Source organism: Coregonus clupeaformis, chromosome 7 (genome assembly GCF_020615455.1).
Source record: "Coregonus clupeaformis isolate EN_2021a chromosome 7, ASM2061545v1, whole genome shotgun sequence".
NCBI lineage: Eukaryota > Metazoa > Chordata > Actinopteri > Salmoniformes > Salmonidae > Coregonus > Coregonus clupeaformis.
The window spans coordinates 30,920,558-30,942,085 of NC_059198.1; the positions used below are offsets into that span (position 1 = coordinate 30,920,558).

The 21,528-nt window shown below is 44.5% G+C and overlaps 1 protein-coding gene across 1 annotated transcript in view; it reads left to right on the forward strand.

Moving 5' to 3' along the window:
• LOC121569720 (protein FAM171A2) overlaps positions 1-21,528 on the forward strand; it is an 82,444-nt gene that overhangs the window by 19,302 nt on the left and 41,614 nt on the right. Inside the window, exon 2 of the mRNA XM_041880871.1 lies at positions 6,725-6,952. Within this exon, the coding sequence (XP_041736805.1) occupies positions 6,725-6,952 (228 nt within the window). The remainder of the gene's footprint in view (positions 1-6,724; positions 6,953-21,528) is intronic.

Genomic DNA, 21,528 nt, shown 5'->3' on the forward strand with positions numbered 1-21,528 from the left:
TCATCATTAGTAACCCACACATATGCTTGAATAGGTTTGTGCATCATGTCTGGGGAGGCTAAAGAAAGAAAGTGTGTGAACATTGAATAACAGCTGATTTCTATTCAAATAACCTACAGTACCTCAATCTGCAAAATCACCCATTTATATTGAGCTGTGTAGTGTGAGCAAGGTGTGAAGTGACTAGATGAGATTTGGCCCATACCCATAATGAGCTGGCTCAGATCAGATCGTGGTGGGTAATGTCTGTGTTAAACAATGGGATGGAAATGAGCCAACTGTACATACAGGAAGAGCTGATACAGGAAGCTACATCATAATAGCTGCATTAGGTAGTTAGCTGAATGCTAATGTTAGCAAACCTTAGCTGAACCATAGCTAGATAGTGCTTAGGCCTACATTTACATCATTTAGCAGACGCTCTTATCCAGAGCGACTTACAAATTGGTGCATTCAACTTATGATAGCCAGTGGGACAACCACTTAGAAGGATTACTTTTATACTATTCCAGGTATTCCTTAAAGAGGTAGTGTTTCAAGTGTCTCCGGAAGGTGGTCAGTGACTCCGCTGTCCTGGCGTCGTGGGGGAGCTTGTTCCACCATTGGGGCGCCAGAGCAGCGAATAGCTTTGACTGGGCTGAGCGGGAACTGCGGGAACTGTGCTTCCGTAGAGGTAGGGGGGCTAGCAGGCCAGAGGTGGATGAACGTAGTGCCCTCGTTTGGGTGTAGGGTCTGATCAGAGCCTGAAGGTAAGGAGGTGCCGTTCCCCTCACAGCTCCGTAGGCAAGCACTATGGTCTTGTAGTAGATGCGAGCCTCAACTGGAAGCCAGTGGAGTGTGCGGAGGAGCGGGGTGACATGAGAGAACTTGGGAAGGTTGAACACCAGACGGGCTGCAGCGTTCTGGATAAGTTGTAGGGGTTTAATGGCACAGGCAGGGAACCCAGCCAACAGCGGGTTGCAGTAATCCAGACGGGGAGATGACAAGTGCCTGGATTAGCACCTGTGCCGCTTTCTGTGTAAGGTAGGGTCGTACTCTGCGAATGTTGTAGAGCATGAACCTGCAGGATCGGGTCACCGCTTTGATGTTAGCGGGAGAACGACAGGGTGTTGTCCAGGGTCACGCCAAGGTTCTTTGCACTCTGGGAAGAGGACACAATGGAGTTGTCAACCGTGATGGCGAGATCATGGAGCAAGCTGTCCTTCCCCGAGAGGAAGAGCAGCTCCATCTTGCCGAGGTTCAGCTTGAGGTGGTGATCCGACATCCACACTGATATGTCTGCCAGACATACAGAGATGCGATTCGCCACCTGGTTATCAGAAGGGGGAAAGGAGAAAATTAATTGTGTGTCGTCTGCATAGAAATGATAGGAGAGACCATGTGAGGATATGACAGAGCCAAGTGACTTGTTGTATAGAGAGAATAGGAGAGGGCCTAGAACTGAGCCCTGGGGGACACCATTGGTGAGAGCACGTGGTGCGGAGACAGATTCTCGCCACGCCACCTGGTAGGAGCGACCTGTCAGGTAGGACGCAATCCAAGAGTGAGCAGCGCCGGAGATGCCCAACTCGGAGAGGGTGGAGAGGAGGATCTGATGGTTCACAGTATCAAAGGCAGCAGATAGGTCTAGAAGGATAAGAGCAGAGGAGAGAGAGTTAGCTTTAGCAGTGCGGAGAGCCTCCGTGACACAGAGAAGAGCAGTCTCAGTTGAATGACCAGTCTTGAAACCTGACTGGTTTGGATCAAGAAGGTCATTCTGAGAGAGATAGCAGGAGAGTTGGCTAGAGACGGCACGCTCAAGAGTTTTGGAGAGAAAATAAAGAAGTGATACTGGTCTGTAGTTGTTGACATCGGAGGGATCGAGTGTAGGTTTTTTGAGGAGGGGTGCAACTCTCGCTCTCTTGAAGACGGAAGGGACATGGCCAGCAGTCAAGGATGAGTTGATGAGCGAGGTGAGGTAAAGGAGAAGGTCTCCAGAAATGGTCTGGAGAAGAGAGGAGGGGATAGGGTCAAGCGGGCAGGTTGTTGGGTGGCCGGCCGTCACAAGTCGCAAGATTTCATCTGGAGAGAGAGGGGAGTCAAAGCATAGGGTAGGGCAGTGTGAGCAGGACCAGCGGTGTCATTTGACTTAATAAATGAGGATCGGATGTCGTCAACCTTCTTTTCAAAATGGTTGACGAAGTCATCCACAGAGAGGGAGGAGGGAGGGGGAGGAGGAGGAGGATTCAGCAGGGAGGAGAAGGTGGGAAAGAACTTCCTAGGGTTAGAGGCAGAGGCTTGAAATTTAGAGTGGTAGAAATTGGCTTTAGCAGCAGAAACAGAGGAAGAGAATGTAGAGAGGAGGGAGTGAAAAGATGACAGGTCCGCAGGGAGTCTAGTTTTCCTCCATTTCCGCTCGGCTGCCCGGAGCCCTCTTCTGTGAGCTCGCAATGAGTTGTCAAGCCACGGAGCAGGAGGGGAGGACTGAGCCGGCCGGGAGGATAGGAGACATAGAGAGTCAAAAGATGCAGAAAGGGAGGAGAGGAGGGTTGAGGAGGCAGAATCAGGAGATCGGAGGGAGAAGGATTTAGCAGATGGAAGAGATGATAGGATGGAAGAGGAGAGAGTAGCGGGAGAGAGAGAGTGAAGGTTGCGACGGCACATTACCATCTGAGTAGGGGCAGAGTGAGTAGTGTTGGAGGAGAGTGAGAGAGAAAAGGATACAAAGTAGTGGTCGGAGACTTGGAGGGGAGTTGCAGTGAGATTAGTAGAAGAACAGCATCTAGTAAAGATAAGGTCAAGCGTATTGCCTGCCTTGTGAGTAGGGGGGACGGTGAGAGGGTGAGGTCAAAAGAGGAAAGGAGTGGAAAGAAGGAGGCAGAGAGAAATGAGTCAAAGGCAGACGTAGGGAGGTTAAAGTCACCCAGAATTGTGAGGGGTGAGCATCCTCAGGAAAGGAACTTATCAAGGCGTCAAGCTCATTGATGAACTCTCCAAGGGAACCTGGAGGGCGATAAATGACAAGGATGTTAAGCTTGAATGTGCTAGTGACTGTGACAGCATGGAATTCAAATGAGGAGATAGACAGATGGGTCAGGGGAAAAAGAGAGAATGTCCACTTGGGAGAGATGAGGATTCCTGTGTCACCACCCCGCTGACCAGATGCTCTCGGGGTATGCGAGAACACATGATCAGACGAGGAAAGAGCAGTAGGAGTAGCAGTGTTTTCTGTGGTAATCCATGTTTCCGTCAGCGCCAAGAAGTCGAGGGACTGTAGGGTAGCATAGGCTGAGATGAACTCTGCCTTGTTGGCCGCAGAACGGCAGTTCCAGAGGCTGCCGGATACCTGGAACTCCACGTGGGTCGTGCGCGCAGGGACCACCAGATTAGAGTGGCAGCAGCCAAGCGGTGTGAAGCGTTTGTATGGCCTGTGCAGAGAGGAGAGAACAGGGATAGACAGACACATAGTTGACAGGCTACAGAAAAGGCTACAATAATGCAAAGGAGATCGGAATTAACTAAACATCTGGGAAAGCGAGACAGCGGGGCCTCCCTCACTTATGTTTCACTGAAACACTCAAATATAACTCTCCCAACTTCCACTTTAGAAATTATAATTGTTGTAAACTACAGCGGTTCAATGTTTTCTAGGAATAGACTCTAACTTAGTTTATTCAGCTAGGTAACTTGGTACAGTATTCTTCCGTGAAAACCGCCCAGGGCACCGTATCCTATGACGCCATAGCTAACTAGCATGCTAGCTTCCAATAACACAGTTTAGCACCAATACACGGTTACAACAAACTACCAATAGTGTGTTAACGCGCTAAACAGATCATTTGTGTCCGTGTCTAACGTTGTGTAAAGTTTTGGGGTTAGTTTTGAAAGTTTGAGTGAGAACGTCGTCAACTTATTCAGCCAGTTAGTTAGCTAGCTAGAATAGTTAGCATATTAGCTAGCCATTGCTCTCTGTCAACGAACCAACCCCTCCTCTCACGGTATGAAACACACAGAGAGAGCCAAGCTAACGTTAACTAGTCACCCATGTCTTGAATTCCTTTTGAACGACTCTGGTTACCAGTATGTAAATATAAAATAAAAATAAATGTAGGTTATACCTTACCCTTAGTAGCTACTGTTAGCTAGTTAAGTGTAAAGCTAGCTACTGAATCGATTTAGCCAGTTCGGATCTGTCCCAACGGAGAGAAAGCGTTTCCAAACATTACAGCTAGGTCGTTCCAGCTATTGTTTAGTTAGCTATCCAGGTATTAACAAGCTAGCTACATTTCGAGTACAGTAGCTACTAACTACCTAACGTTAACGCTTCAGATTATGAGGTTAGAAAAACAGCTGAATCGTAGGTAGCTAGCTGGCATAATTACAGGTACTCTTAAGCGTGAAATAACATAGGAAACAACTATCCACAGTTGCTAATAGTTGCCAGTAGCTACCCGCTAGCTAGCTAGCTTTAATGGTCCAGTTAGTGGGTTAGCTAGCCTCGTGCTTCACCGGGCTCAGTCGAATGCAATACTTACCTACAATAATTACCTACAATAACTACCTAGATAAACTACCTACAATACCTAACTACAATACCTACCTACAATCTAAATACATGGTTTAAGCTTTACTCGACACCACTCGATATAAAGAAGAAGCCAAGCTTACCTCCCGCTTAGAGAAACACAACCTCACCCCATCGCGTCCTCTGACTACATTACAACTTCAGCGTATTACATGAAAGGGTCCTCCATCTTATACTGCGACAATTTCAGAATGTAACAGGCAGTTACTGCAATTTCAGGTGAATACTCTATAAAACAAGTCTAAAATATTATGAAAATTTCTACACATTTCAGTTGTTTCAAAAACATTGCTGTGCTATTGCTATTTTTAACTTTAGTAGTGTTGGGCTCAATGAGACAATTCTGTTTACACTGCCCTGCTTGGAGGGGGGCAAGTGTCGTGCACGACCTCAGGAGGTAGCAGTCGAGATGTGACACGTTTGCAAGTTTACATTACAATAATAAGTCCATTCTCAGGATTTCGTTTGATACCTCTCAAGAATCTCCTTCAACTTTCATCAATGTAAAAAGGACCAAAGAGATAGGTACCAGAGAGGGTGCTGGGAAAGATGGAGAGAGAGGGGCGTACTCTAAGCCTGTTCAGTGTCAGGTTTAAAACGAAAAATATTTAATTTGCATCACAATGTATTTCCTTCCATGATTTCAGCCTTTTAGCTCTTGGCTCTGTATCCTCAAATATTTAGGAGGCTCTCTCATCAACCTCAGCTTGCTGCATTGGCACAATAAACAATATTTTGCCTAGCACTACATGGGGGACCACCAACAACCTACTGAAGTCGCAGAGAAAACGTTATTGTAATGTGGGCACATAGAGGAATTCAGTACCTCTATTGAGTACCAGTTCATGCAATGTGATTTCCCTCATAGCTTCATGTGGGTTGTTGTGTTTGTTGATTAATGTTGTATGTTGATTATGGAGATGAGATGATATCATCTTCTCGGTATGGCACCATGGAATCACTGGGCCTTGTCCTCCATGCTAGATGGAGCTGCCAAGCGACCCATTTTCCCAACATTATTTTCTGGGGACACCTCAGAGTATCCATAGCAACATGCATCAATTGAGCCATTGACCCATTTAGAATCAAAATAGTTTTCTGAAGGACTCTCTGGAGCATGTGAAAATGTGAACTGGGCCAATCAATGGTCCTGTGAATGGGCTAGCCGTACACACACACGCACACACACACACACACACGTGATTCTGCGAAGCACATAGTGTTACAGTGTTACCCCCTACAGAGTCTGTATCACGGTCTATTGAGAAAGAGTATCACAGCCAATAAAAGCAACTGTTAATTGCAAAAATGTCTGTCAATAGACCTTGGACTGTGTGTGTGTGATCTCATGATCATGAGAGAGGATGTTTTCCATGGAATATATTCTTGAACTGAATAACTAGAATTGTTCTGAACAGCTTATGAGGAGTATGCCTGTATGATCCAGGTCATCACCATGGGTACTAGAAAGCACATGGTCATAGCAGTGGAATCAGCCAGTCGTTCTGCCCCTCCAGACAGTTTGGCTGGGGTTTGGAGGATCAGTCGAATCTGATGGCAGAAGTCCCAGCATGTCCTAATATGGTCGGGTACTAGACCGCTAAACTCCATTAAATGCTTTTTGATCTCATGGTAAACAACGATGAGTCATCATGCCTTGTCAGCTGAGAACTAGAACACTTCAACAGAGACAAGCTTGCTCTGTCATTTACTTTATGTAGGGCAAGATGACACTTGAATGTGTTATATAAGAGCAACACATGTCCTATTGTTAGCTACAAGGGAACTTAGAAACTACAACATAAAAAAAAAAACATTTTAGTAATTTAGCAGACGCTCTTATCCAGAGGGACTTACAGTAGTGAATGCATACATTTCATACTTTTGGTCCCCCGTGGGAATCGAACCCACAACCTTAGCGTTGCAAGCGCCATGCTCTAACAACTGAGCTACATGGGACCAACTATATGTGAAAAAGCAGAACAATCAGTGTGCTTTCAGATTGCAATAAGAGTTAATTGTAGAAGTTGTACGATGGTCTACAAGTTTAGCCTTCAACTTTTAATCAAAACCAAACAATACTTTTGTGCATTCACTGCATATTATTATTTCTGATTTAGTTTGAATAATTTAATCATTCTATTTCATGTCTCTCCACAGAGGTGCTCATCAGAGTCCAGGTGTTTGACAACAGTGACCTTTCACCTCTGGCAGAGGCTGCAGTGGAGGTTTATGGGAACCAGTCTACCTTGGCATCCAGCAAGGCGGGCAAAGATGGCGTCGTCATGGTCACCTTCCTGTACCACCCTGTCACGTGGGTCATTATCACGGCAACCAAACAGGGCTTTGTCACTAACTCCGCCCCCTGGCATGCCAGCCGCATCCCCTGTGAGTATAGTGTTTCATCCCTAACATATCACTCTTTCACCTCAGGAATGAAAATAATGTTGTGTTTTTGTGGTATACCACCATTCCATCAAAGTCTTATTCATACTACTTTGTGTGATCACTTTATGAGAACTTAATCCTCACAAAGCTATATTTTAAATACTGATGGCTAAACTATGCAAGTAACGGAAGAATTACAAGAATAATTACCAGAATCCTTTGGGACATTTGATAGAATCAGAGGCCAGGATGCCATCATAAAGGAATGTCCAACAAGCCGTCTCTGCCGATCTATCCTCTGTGGTGTGTGGACAGTCCTACCCAGTTGTTGTTTAACCTCAAATCCTCCACCACATTTCACCTTCTTTGCCTCCTCCTCTTTGGGTCCACTGCCAGGGTGTTACCCCTACGTTGGCACACCCCAGATAACTCCCACCATCTGCAGCATCTCTGTCTCCACCCGCCCACTCCATCTCACCCAGTTGTTGCTGTAGTTATATCCCACCATCGGAGCTGCAAATTCAGCCGTAAGGGAAAGAGCTGTCCTGTCGGCACTAGCGGCTGGAAGCCAGTTAGCTGTTAGTGCTGGTCTACTTTTAGCATCAGGGCCAAAAAGTGACAGGAGCCTGGGCCTGTATGAACTGTATGTTGTCCTCCACCATCCACCCTTAAGAGTTAAGCAACCCCATGGCTGCATCATGGGCCCTGGTCAAAAGTAGTGCACTACATAGGAAATAGGGTGCCATTTGGGAGTGGTGTTTTTTGTTTTTTATAGCATCTCCTCTCTGATCCTTGAGGGTAAAATGTCATGGATGCCATCATGCCATGGATAGGGCTGTGACAAATTTTAAATAACCGTGTAATCGACGATTATGGATGAAGTCCGTCATGAAAATAAAAAAAACGTCATAACTGTTTTAATGTAGAAAATATATATAGTAGTATTTTTTTTAAATACATTTATATTCAAGTCGACAAACTTTACCCAAAAGTGTTCATACTCTCATACCGTTTCTGTACCATGCCAGAGTATATGGTATTACTGAATGTGCACACAAGGAGCGCTATTAAAAAAAAATATATATATATATAAACTCAGCAAAAAAAGAAACGTCCTCTCACTGTCAACTGCGTTTATTTTCAGCAAACTTAACATGTGTAAATATTTGTATGAACATAACAAGATTCAACAACTGAGACATAAACTGAACAAGTTCCACAGACGTGACTAACAGAAATTGAATAATGTGTCCCTGAGCAAAGGGGGGGTCAAATATAAAACAGTCAGTATCTGGTGTGGCCACCAGCTGCATTAAGTACTGCAGTGCATCAGATTTGCCAGTTCTTGCTGTGAGATGTTACCCCACTCTTCCACCAAGGCACCTGCAAGTTCCCAGACATTTGTGGGGGGAATGGCCCTAGCCCTCACCCTCCAATCCAACAGGTCCCAGACGTGCTCAATGGGATTGATATCCGGGCTCTTCGCTGGCCATGGCAGAACACTGACATTCCAGTCTTGCAGGAAATCAAGCACAGAACGAGCAGTATGGCTGGTGGCATTGTCATGCTGGAGGGTCATGTCAGGATGAGCCTGCAGGAAGGGTACCACATGAGGGAGGAGGAAGTCTTCCCTGTAACGCACAGCGTTGAGATTGCCTGCAATTTTTTATTTATTTATTTATTCACCTTTATTTAACCAGGTAAACCAGTTGAGAACAAGTTCTCATTTACAACTGCGACCTGGCCAAGATAAAGCAAAGCAGTGCGATAAAAACAACAACACAGAGTTACATATGGGGTAAAACAAAACAAAGTCAAAAATACAACAGAAATACATATAATATACAGTGTGTGCAAATTTAGCAAGTTATGGAGGTAAGGCAATAAAATAGGCTATAGTGCAAAATAATTACAATTAGTATTAACACTGGAATGATAGATGTGCAAGAGATGATGTGCAAATAGAGATACTGGGGTACAAATGAGCAAAATAAATAACAATATAGGGATGAGGTAGTTGGGCGGGCTAATTTCAGATGGGCTGTGTACAGGTGCAGTGATCGGTAAGGTGCTCTGACAACTGATGCTTAAAGTTAGTGAGGGAGATAAGTGTCTCCAGCTTCAGAGATTTTTGCAATTTGTTCCAGTCATTGGCAGCAGAGAACTGGAAGGAATTGCGGCCAAAGGAGGTGTTGGCTTTGGGGATGACCAGTGAGATATACCCGCTGGAGCGCAGACTACGGGTGGGTGTTGCTATGGTGACCAATGAGCTAAGATAAGGCGGGGATTTGCCTAGCAGTGATTTATAGATGGCCTGGAGCCAGTGGGTTTGGCGACGAATATGTAGTGAGGACCAGCCAACAAGAGCGTACAGGTCACAGTGGTGGGTATTATATGGGGCTTTGGAGACAAAACGGATGGCACTGTGATAGACTACATCCAATTTGCTGAGTAGAGTGTTGGAGGCTATTTTGTAAATGACATCGCCGAAGTCAAGGATCGGTAGGATAGTCAGTTTTACGAGGGCATGTTTGGCAGCATGAGTGAAGGAGGCTTTGTTGCGAAATAGGAAACCGATTCTAGATTTAACTTTGGATTGGAGATTCTTAATGTGAGTCTGGAAGGAGAGTTTACAGTCTAACCAGACACCTAGATATTTGTAGTTGTCCACATACTCTAGGTCAGACCCGTCGAGAGTAGTGATTCTAGTCGGGTGGGCGGGTGCAAGCAGCGTTCGGTTGAAGAGCATGCATGTAGTTTTACTAGTGTTTAAGAGCAGTTGGAGGCTACTGAAGGAGTGTTGTATGGAATTGAAGCTCGTTTGGAGGTTTGTTAACACAGTGTCCAATGAAGGGCCAGATGTATACAAAATGGTGTAGTCTGCGTAGAGGTGGATCTGAGAGTCACCAGCAGCAAGAACGACGTCATTGATATACACAGAGAAAAGAGTCGGCCCAAGAATTGAACCCTGTGGCACCCCCATAGAGACTGCCATAGGTCCAGACAACAGGCCCTCCGATTTGACACATTGAACTCTATCTGAGAAGTAGTTGGTAGAACCAGGCGAGGCAGTCATTTGAGAAACCAAGGCTATTTAGTCTGCCAATAAGAATGCGGTGGTTGACAGAGTCGAAAGCCTTGGCCAGGTCAATGAAAACGGCTGCACAGTACTGTCTATTATCGATCGCGGTTATAATATCGTTTAGGACCTTGAGCGTGGCTGAAGTGCACCCATGACCAGCTCGAAACCGGATCGCATAGCGGAGAAGGTACGGTGGGATTCGAAATGGTCGGTGATCTGTTTGTTGACTTGGCTTTCAAAAACTTTTGAAAGGCAGGGCAGGATGGATATGGGTCTGTAACAGTTTGGATCTAGAGTGTCACCCCCTTTGAAGAGGGGGATGACCGCGGCAGATTTCCAATCTCTGGGGATCTCAGACGTTACGAAAGAGAGGTTGAACAGGCTAGTAATAGGGGTTGCGACAATTTCGGCGGCTAGTTTTAGAAAGAAAGGGTCCAGATTGTCTAGCCCAGATGATTTGTAGGGGTCCAGATTTTGCAGCTCTTTTAGAACATCAGCTGTCTGGATTTGTGTGAAGGAGAAGCGGGGGGGACATGGGCAAGTTGCAGCGGAGGGTGCAGAGCTGGTGGCCGGGGTAGTGGTAGCCAGGTGGAAAGCATGGCCAGCCGTAGCAAAATGCTTGACAACAAGCTCAGTCCGATGATGCTGTGACACACCGCCCCAGACCATGACGGACCCTCCACCTCCAAATCGATCCAACTCCAGAGTACAGGCCTCGGTGTAACGCTCATTCCTTCGACGATAAACGCGAATCCGACCATCACCCCTGGTGAGACAAAACCGCGACTCGTCAGTGAAGAGCACTTTTTGCCAGTCCTGTTTGGTCCAGCGACGGTGGGTTTGTGCCCATAGGTGACGTTGTTGCCGGTGATGTCTGGTGAGGACCTGCCTTACAACAGGCCTACAAGCCCTCAGTCCAGCCTCTCTCAGCCTATTGCTGACAGTCTGAGCACTGATGGAGGGTTGTGCGTTCCTGGTGTAACTTGGGCAGTTGTTGTTGCCATCCTGTACCTGTCCCACAGGTGTGATGTTCGGATGTACCGATCCTGTGCAGGTGTTGTTACACGTGGTCTGCCACTGCGAGGATGATCAGCTGTCCATCCTGTCTCCCTGTAGCGCTGTCTTAGGCGTCTCACAGTACGGACATTGCAATTTATTGCCCTGGCCACATCTGTAGTCCTCATGCCTCCTTGCAGCATGCCTAAGGCACGTTCACGCAGATGAGCAGGGACCCTGGGCATCTTTCTTTTGGTGTTATTCAGAGTCAGAAGAAAGGCCTCTTTAGTGTCCTAAGTTTTCATAACTGTGACCTTAATTGCCTACCGTCTGTTAGCTTTTAGTGTCTTAACGACCATTCCACAGGTGCATGTTCATTAATTGTTTACGGTTCATTGATCAAGCATGGGAAACAGTGTTTAAACCCTTTACAATGAAGATCTGTGAAGTTATTTTGATTTTTACAAATTATCTTTGAAAGACAGGGTCCTGAAAATGGGACGTTTCTTTTTTTGCTGAGTTTATATTATTACAAAACTATTTAGGCAACAGAAATCTTGATCCAGGAGTGGATTGAATGTCTCTGCTGTAACCAAGAAGCTTGATCTTGACATCTAGCCACTTAGCTATCAAGTTAGCAAACCAAATGCATAGCTGGAGCCCTGAGCTGGATATAATGTATTTGACAGGTCTTACATTTCTTATAGTTATACTTAATTTATAGTCTGTGCTTAATTTGGAACAGGATCCGGCACCTCTCACGGCATGATTTATTAATTGTTTGATTACATTTTTAAGTCCAACAATCAAGAGAAAGATGGTGAATCGAACCCGAAACGAGCCGGAGAACTGTCAGTGCCAGATGAGAGGAGTGAGGGGAAAACTGCTCCTGATGGGGATGCCTTAGGTAGCAGCGCTGCTAATCCCGCCAGTTCAGCACCACCACCGGCACCTAAACTAGCTAGTAGGTGTACTAGCGAGTCAGACTCGGCAGGAGAGGGGGACGGGGAGCTGGGGAGGGGATGGGGGACAGTGAATCCACCGATAAAGTGTTCGGAGCAGGTTCAATTTGGACGGAAGCTCAGTTCGAGAACAAGCAAACGTATAACCCCTGGCTTGTCATGCAAAATTCAAAGCTGGGATGTACAACATGCAAAAACATAGGGAGCTTGGGTCTAGAAAAGACTGGAGGGATTAAATTAGTAAAAGAGTAGGTGGAATGTACAGTAACGTCCTCTGCCTCTGATGTAAACAAACAACAAAGGGCACTCCGTTTTTCAACATACCCGAACCAAGGTGCATTTGGTGGCAGCAAGCATTGTAGACAAGGTTAAAGAGGGTTCCCAGGTTTATAGTTAACACTCAAAATGAGAAAATAAAATAGACACTACAGCCAGAGTCTTCCGAACAGCCTTACAAGGAGTATAAACGTCATGGCTTTGAGCAAGAAATTAATTGTCAGGAGTTAAATGGACTTGACAAGGGGAGAGTCATTGTGGTTGATTTTGAAAACTAAGGTAGGAACATATTTTTCCTTTACAAACTTGTTCTGTACTGTGAAGTTAATCTGAGTATGTGCTTCATATTATCACAGAGGCAGGAGGCCTATGTATTCTCATATGTGTGTTTTGCTGTAGCCTACATTGATTTATTTTATTGTGATATATATATATATATGTATATATTCCAATATTGTGATATTTGTTCTACTGCTACATTGATTTCTTGAAAGTTATATGACTTTCGGGTCTTGTAAGCTCCACAGCTGAGTATGTGTGCATATGTTTTTGGCGGGTGTTTTGCAGTGACGTAATTTTATTTTGCTATACATTGATGTCTTGAAAATTAGGCTATAAGAAATTCGGACTTGTGTAAGCCCCACAGCTATACTCGAGTATGTGGGGTGTTCTGCAGTGACGTCTAAAATGCTTTTAATTAATCAGCACCTTGGAGAGCGCTGTCCATTTCACCACCATAGATAGTAGGCTAATTGGCTGTTTAGTCTGCCTGCTGCCCTGCTATGTTGTGTTTGTCACTTTTTTTCTCTTCCGGTACCTCAGAGGCCCCCGGATAACGCCCCCACTCATGCTCACTATGTGTTCCGGGACCTCCCTATTTACAAATTAAGCAGTGTGTATTGTAAGGGCACCCCAACCTCTGATCCCAGGGTTGGGGTCAATTACATTATAAATTTAGTTAATTCAGGAAGTAAAGTTTCATTCCATTTCAGTTAGTATTGGAATAGAAAGTTGGCATTGGAATGTAAGTTTCCTTACTGAATTGAAACAGAATAGTCCCTACCCCTGTTTGATCCCTTCACTGATCTGGCTCCATGCCTTAGACGGTGGTGGGAATATTTCCTGTGGTTTCCATCGTCGTATTTCATCCCTCATGCCGTTTGAGTTGATAATGTTCTGAAAGCATCTGTTGTCACTCGAACAGCCAGGCGGATTGATCCAGCACACATTTCTTGTTGATAGTCTCTCTGAGACCTCCAAGCTTTTAAAAGGCCAATAAGCTTTTAACTGCCATTCATTTGCGGGCAGAGAGCTGCTTCAGAAGGGATGGAGCATTACTGTAGCTCTTTCCTCCATTATTCCAACCGCAGCACCTTTTTGATCTAACGCTTTTTTACCTGCACTCTCTGATACTGTAGCCTACATTCAATGACATACAGTACCAGTCAAAGTTTGGACACACCTACTCATTCAAGGGTTTTTATTTTTAAACTATTTTATACATTGTAGAATAATAGTGAAGACATCATAGCTATGAAATAACACATATGGAATCATGTAGTAACCAAAAAAGTGTTAAACAAATCAAATATATTTTATATTTTAGATTCTTCAAAGTAGCCACCCTTTGCCTTGATTACTGCTTTGCACACTCTTGCCTTGATGACAGCTTTGCACACTCTTGGCATTCTCATAACCATCTTCATGTGGTAGTCACATGGAATGCTTTTCCAACAGTCTTGAAGGAGTTCCCACATTTGCTGAGCACTTGTTGGCTACTTTTCCTTCACTCTGCGGTCCAACTCATCCCAAACCATCTCAATTGGGTTGAGGTCAGATGATTGTGGCCAGGTCATCTGATGCAGCACTCCATCACTCTCCTTCTTGGTCAAATAGCCCTTACACAGCCTGGAGGTGTGTTGGGTCATTGTCCTGTTGGAAAAACAAATGAAAGTCCCACTAAGCACAAACCAGGTGGGATGGTGTATCGCTGCAGAATGCTGTGGTAGCCATGGTGGTTAAGTGTGCCTTGAATTCTAAATAAATCACAGACAGTGTCACCAGCAAAGCACCCCCACACCATCACACCTCCTCCTCCATGCTTCACGGTGGGAACCACACATGCGGAGATCATCCGTTCACTTACTCTGCGTCTCACAAAGACACGGCGGTTGGAACCAAAAATCTCAAATTTGGACTCATCAGACCAAAGGACACATTTCCACCGGTCTAATGTCCATTGCTCGTGTTTCTTGGCCAAAGCAAATCTCTTCTTATTATTGGTGTCCTTTAGAAGTGGTTTCTTTGCAGCAATTCAACCATGAAGGACTGATTCACGCAGTCTCCTCTGAACAGTTGATGTTGAGATGTGTCTTTTATTTGAGCTCTGTGAAGCATTTATTTGGGCTGCAATCTGATGTGCAGTTAATTTGCTGATTTCTGAGGCTGGTAACTCTAATGAACTTATCCTCTGCAGCAGAGGTAACCCTGGGTCTTCCTTTCCTGTGGCGGTCCTCATGAGAGCCAGTTTCATCATAGCGCTTGAAGGTTTTTGCGACTGCACTTGAAGAAACTTTCAAAGTTCTTGCAATGTTCCGTATTGACTGACCTTCATGTCTTAAAGTAATGATGAACTGTCATTTCGCTTTGCTTATTTGAGCTGTTCTTGACATAATATGGACTTGGTCTTTTACCAAATAGGGGTATCTTCTGTATACCCCCCTACCTTGTCACAACACAACTGATTGGCTCAAACGCATTAAAAAGGAAATAAATTCCACAAATTAACTTTTAATAAGGCACTCCTGTTAATTTAAATGCATTCCAGATGACTACCTCATGAAGCTGGTTGAGAGAATACCAAGAGTGTGCAAAGCTGTCATCAAGGCAAAGGGTGGCTACTTTGAAGAATCTCAAATATAAAATATATTTTGATGTGTTTAACACTTTTTTTTGGTTACTACATGATTCCATATGTGTTATTTCATAGTTTTGATGTCTTCACTATTATTCTACAATGTAGAAAATAGTCAAAATAAAGAAAAACCCTTGAATGAGTAGGTGTCCAAACTTTTGACTGGCACTGGATGGTCATAATGATTGAATGAGAAACAATGTTCATCCAAGTGGTAAACCTCTTTCTTGTCTTTTTTCTTTCTCTTTTTGTGTTTCTCATTTTCACAAACCCTTTTTAATTGCTCTTCCATTTCATGCCTGCATTTGTTCCCCAGCCATTGTTGTCTCTGTCAACAAGTTCTCTCCACAGAGCACACACACTGTCAGCAGACTTAGCATTGTAATTATGGGTATACAGAAATAGACAAACTTCAATGTCCCCAAGTTATCCCCCTGGGCCCTGCCTATTACCCCAATTACGTTTCCATGGATTCTGGAATCACTGAAGTCATTCTGAAGTGAACTGGATTGATTAAATGAACTTCATTTGGAATATATTTCATAATATATTTATTCTCTATAGGTCTATACTATAATCCTATTTAATTTAATTACAGTATATCCATATAAATTCCTGAGCCATTTTAATAAGGCACTGCATGGAAATTGGAGAGGGCTGCAGAGTGCTGACAACAGAACAGAATCATGTCTTTGATGATTGTGATAATGAGAATCCACTCGGTCTGTTTGCATTTCACAAACTTTATAGACACTTAAACCATTATGACATTGCAGAAATCCAAAGAGAGATGCTAGCCTGGTCCCAGATCTGTTTATATAGTCAACTCATATGGTCGCTATCATAGGGTAGGATTTGGCAAGACCGCACAAACAGATCTGGGACCAGGCTGGAGATATACAGCTTTTCTGTCCCTATCACAATAACTACCGTATGTGTGTGAACATAAGTTAATCAATAACTATGTGTAAACTGTTAACGTACTATAACCATGACTCAACAAACTGAGAGAGGATGTGGGTCGGCCCTGCATCCTTTGTCCCTTATGCTTTCAAACCTAAAACGCCTTCCCAGTCTCCGTCAGTAGTGTTCTGTTCGTCACTGACTATGTTTGCCCATCTATTCTCCTCTCGTATTTTATTATCGTCGGTCTAAGAGAGACAAATGTCTATTTTGAAAGCCGCAGTGTCCTACAGCCCGGCTAGGCCGTCCCCTCCAGCCCTTCTATAATCTGTGGTTGTCATGCAAGTCCCAGGGATGGATGACTCATCGCCATCGCTGATATGTTTCATTGTGCAGCGAGACTAGGTGTTGCTCGCTCACAGCTCTGGTTGATTCAGCTGAAGTCAGGGGGCCGAACCTGAACTGAAGGGTGGATGATAAAACTGGTGTCTAGGAGGCAGGTGTCTTGTCTCTCTTTCCCCTAATGTGGATCCTCCTCTCTCTCTCTCTCTCTCTCTCTCTCTCTCACTTTCCTCCCCATCCCCTTTCCCTTCTCCCCTGTGTCAAATTCACCCTTTTTTCTCCCTCTGTCACACAGTCTTTTCTGGCTCTAGATCTGGCTCTTGTCTTTCCCCCTATCTGTGCCTCAGGCCTAATGCTGTATATGCTCTGGTCTGACAAGCAGTCACCTTCCCTTTTCTCTGCTTCCCATGGTGGAGAATATTAAACACTGTGGGATATGCCTGCCTGTTTGTGTGTGCGTGTGTGATCTCTCTGTGCGTGTGTGCGTTTGCGATCTGTGTGTGTGTGTGGGCGAAAGGGGCGAATTTCCCAGTTCTCTCAGTTAAAGCACCATCTATGAACCTGGGGTGGCGTAACCTGCCAGTCTCACTCTAACTGTAGCTCTTAGCTCCTGGAAAGCATCCACCCACACACAGAGCATACCTATACAGCTTAATAATTCAAGCTGCAGGGAACGGTGTAAACACTGCATGCTGCATCGACTCTCCTTCTAAACCACAGTGACTTCAATACAGACATCTGCACACAAAGCTTTCCCTTTATGGAATGATCAGCATTTAACATACAATACACAGTATATATCTTACCAAGCTGTAGATATATTGTGCATCCAATAAAATAAATAATGATAATGTATCAAGCAAATGACAACTGTATACCAATTGACTGATGCAGATGAGTGTGCACTTGGTTTTACTGTGAGGATCTGTGCAATGAAAAAATGCACAAAAAGCTTGATTAATGTTATGTTTTGAGTCCTTGAGTACATGATGTCTCTGCTGAATTATACACACAGGCTTATACCTCAGGGGGTACATCAGTAGCAGTAGCACCCTGATTCTTCTCAATAACAGATGGGCATTAGCCTGTTTAACCCAGACTGAACACTTGTATTCAATGATGCGTTCAGGGTTCAGTCTGGTTAAACCAGGGTAGATAGGCACAGGGCACTGCAGCTTACTCCAGCCACCATGCTAATGTGTCCTGGAGAGTAGCCAGCACTTGCTACAGCTTCAGATGGTCCAGACAGCCCTAGGCTATACTGGTCAGTGGGTATAGTCAGATTCCTAGAGACAGATGGGGGAAAAAACATTCTGGAGAAAACAATGCCCAAATGCCACAGAGTTTAGTTGTAATTTCTGCTGACGCTGAGCCAAGTATTGAATGCCATTCAATAACCTTACTCTACTTCAGTGGTTCCCAAACTGTGGGGCGCGAGGGGCCCCCCAAAACTCAGTCCGGCTTTCAACTTACTCCTGAATGTTGTGATAGTAAACTCAGCAAAAAAAGAAACGTCCCTTTTTCAGGACCCTGTCTTTCAAAGATAATTTGTAAAAAATCAAAATAACTTCACAGATCTTCATTGTAAAGGGTTTAAACACTGTTTCCCATGCTTGTTCAATGAACCATAAACAATTAATGTACATGCACCTGTGGAACGGTCGTTAAGACACTAACAGCTAACAGACGGTAGGCAATTAAGGTCACAGTTATGAAAACTTAGGACACTAAAGAGTCCTTTCTACTGACTGAAAAACACCAAAAGAAAGATGCCCAGGGTCCCTGCTCATCTGAGTGACCGTGCCTTAGGCATGCTGCAAGGAGGCATGAGGACTGCAGATGTGGCCAGGGCAATAAATTGCAATGTCCGTACTGTGAGACGCCTAAGACAGCGCTACAGGGAGACAGGACGGACAGCTGATCGTCCTCGCAGTGGCAGACCACGTGTAACAATACCTGCACAGGATCGGTACATCCAAACATCACACCTGCAGGACAGGTACAGGATGGCAACAACAAGTGCCCGAGTTACACCAGGAACGCCCAATCCCTCCATCAGTGCTCAGACTGTCCGCAATAAGCTGAGAGAGGCTGGACTGAGGGCTTGTAGGCCTGTTGTAAGGCAGGTCCTTACCAGACATCACCGGCAACAACATCGCCTATGGGCACAAACCCACCGTTGCTGGACCAGACAGGACTGGCAAAAAGTGCTCTTCACTGACGAGTCACAGTTTTGTCTCACCACGGGTGATGGTCAGATTCGCGTTTATCGTTGAAGGAATGAGCGTTACACCGAGGCTTGTACTCTGGAGCGGGATCGAGGTGGAGGGTCCGTCATAGTCTGGGGCGGTGTGTCACAGCATCATCGGACTGAGCTTGTTGTCATTGCAGGCAATCTCAACGCTGTGCGTTACAGGGAAGACTTCCTCCTCCCTCATGTGGGACCCTTCCTGCAGGCTCATCCTGACATGACCCTCCAGCATGACAATGCCACCAGCCATACTGCTCGTTCTGTGCTTGATTTCCTGCAAGACTGGAATGTCAGTGTTCTGCCATGGCCAGCGAAGAGCCCGGATCTCAATCCCATTGAGCACGTCTGGGACCTGTTGGATTGGAGGGTGAGGGCTAGGGCCATTCCCCCCAGAAATGTCTGGGAACTTGCAGGTGCCTTGGTGGAAGAGTGGGGTAACATCTCACAGCAAGAACTGGCAAATCTGGTGCAGTCCATGAGGAGGAGATGCACTGCAGTACTTAATGCAGCTGGTGGGCACTGGCCACACCAGATACTGACTGTTACTTTTGATTTTGACACCCCCCCCCCCCCTTTGTTCAGAGACACATTATTCAATTTCTGTTAGTCACATGTCTGTGGAACTTGTTCAGTTTATGTCTCAGTTGTTGAATCTTGTTATGTTCATACAGATATTTACACATGTTAAGTTTGCTGAAAATAAACGCAATTGACAGTGAGAGGACGTTTCTTTTTTTGCTGAGTTTAGAATGCACAAGGTGCAATTTTGAAATTGGTTAGTGCATCAGCAGTTTTCCTCTTGTCATTGCAGAGAGCTATTTGTAACTCAGAAATGTCCAGGTCAGCTAATGTTTTTTAGCAAGTTTTTTTTCCCATTGATTTTGTTGTAATGTTTGAGTCACTCAAATATCACATGAACACACATAAATGTATTGAATTGCAGGAAATTAGCTTTAACACTAGAACCGCTGGGCCTCGAAGGACCCCCCCCTCAAGCTAATGAGCAGTCATTCTGACTGCAACATTCTTTTTATAAAAAAAAAGAAGTTAGTTAGTTTAACAACTAAAAACACCAACAGTCAAGTGTTCAATCAATTTATTTTTTGTGGAGTACCTTTGTTACAACTATAAAAGAGAAAGCATATGTGTTGGAACACGGTAACCGCTTCTTTTTATAACAACAAAATAAAAAAAATACCCCAACCACAAAGACGCATGGTCAGCAAGACCCACAGTCAAATTATGAAAACACCAGTATCCTAAACATCATTATAATGTGCTTTTTATCAAGTTCATCAAGTGTGCTTGGTAAATAGTGAAAATCTGAACAAAAGCAATAATGGCATTATAATGAATAGAAGTATCTATATGACAGCAGTAAAAAAGTAGTCAATTATTGTCAGTGCTTGCTGTTCTGTACAAACTTGTTCCAAATGTCAGATACCATGGCGAATTTCCAGGCATCACGTTCTAGTTTCTTTGTCATTAAAATGGAGGTAACGCATGGTCTCTCGAAATGAAGCGATCCCGTGAAATGCTTTCTCCAAAGAAAGGTATCCCATACATTTTGTGTGATAATTGGCCCGTAACATTGGTCCCATGTTTCATACGCACAAAAAGCTTATTTTTTCTCCAATTTTGTGCACACATTTGTTTACATCCTTGTTAGTGATCATTTATCCTTTGCCAAGATAATCCATCCACCTGACAGGTGTGGCATATTAAGAAGCTGATTAAACAGCATGATCATTACACAGGTGCACCTTGTGCTGGGGACAATAAAAGGCCACTGTAAAATGTGCAGTTTTGTCATACAACACAATGTCTCAAGTTTTGAGGGAGTGTGCAATTGGCATGCTGACTGCAGGAATGTCGCCAGAGCTGTTGCCAGATAATTTAATGTTCAGTTCTCTACCATAAGCTGCCTCCAACGTTGTTTTAGAGAATTTGGCAGTACGTCCAACTGGCCTCACAACCGCAGATCACGTGTAACCACGCCAGCCCAGGACCTCCACATCCAGCTTCTTCAACTGCGGAATTGTCTGAGACCAGTCGCCCGGACAGCTGATGAAACTGAGGAGTATATTTGTCTGTAATAAAGCCTTTGTGGGGAAAAACTCATTCTGATTGGCTGGGCCTGGCTACCCAGTGGGTGGGCCTGGCTCCCAAGTGGGTGGGTCTATGCCCTCCCAGGCCTACCCATGGCTGCGACCCTGCTCAGTCATGGGAAATCCATAGATAGGGCCTAATGAATTTATTTCAATTGACTGATTTCCTTATATGAACTGTAATTCAGTAAAATCTTTGAAATTGTTGCATGTTGTGTTTATATTTTTCTTCAGTATAGTTTAGGTTCATTATCGGGGTGATTATCAACTGGGCACGGCACTTTCAAATGTCGGGAGAAGGAGTGGAGCAAAACCTACTGTCGGGAGAAGGAGGGGCAATAGGGGAAAACCATTTAAAAAATGACATGCCCTCTTAAAACTGATTATAACTTCAGTTCTGTTTGTGATATTAAGATTATAACAACAACACTGTGTTATGACTTAACAAATGGCAGAGTAATATATATATTTTTTATTAATGAGCAGTCCAAATGACTGCTTTAGTGGTTCTAGTGTTAAAATGGCAACAAAAAAAGCCTCCATCCCATGGTAAAATGTATAGAATGGCAGAAAATAAGCTTTAAACCTGCTAAATGTTTTCTCCACCAACAAGAGGGGTGTGAATAGTGCTTGTACCCATAGAAATATATACGCGGTGCGGGATGTTCCCCAATGCTGGAAGGGGGGCCTGAGTCAAAACGTTTGAGAACCCATGCTCTACTTAATACCTCGCTTATACCTA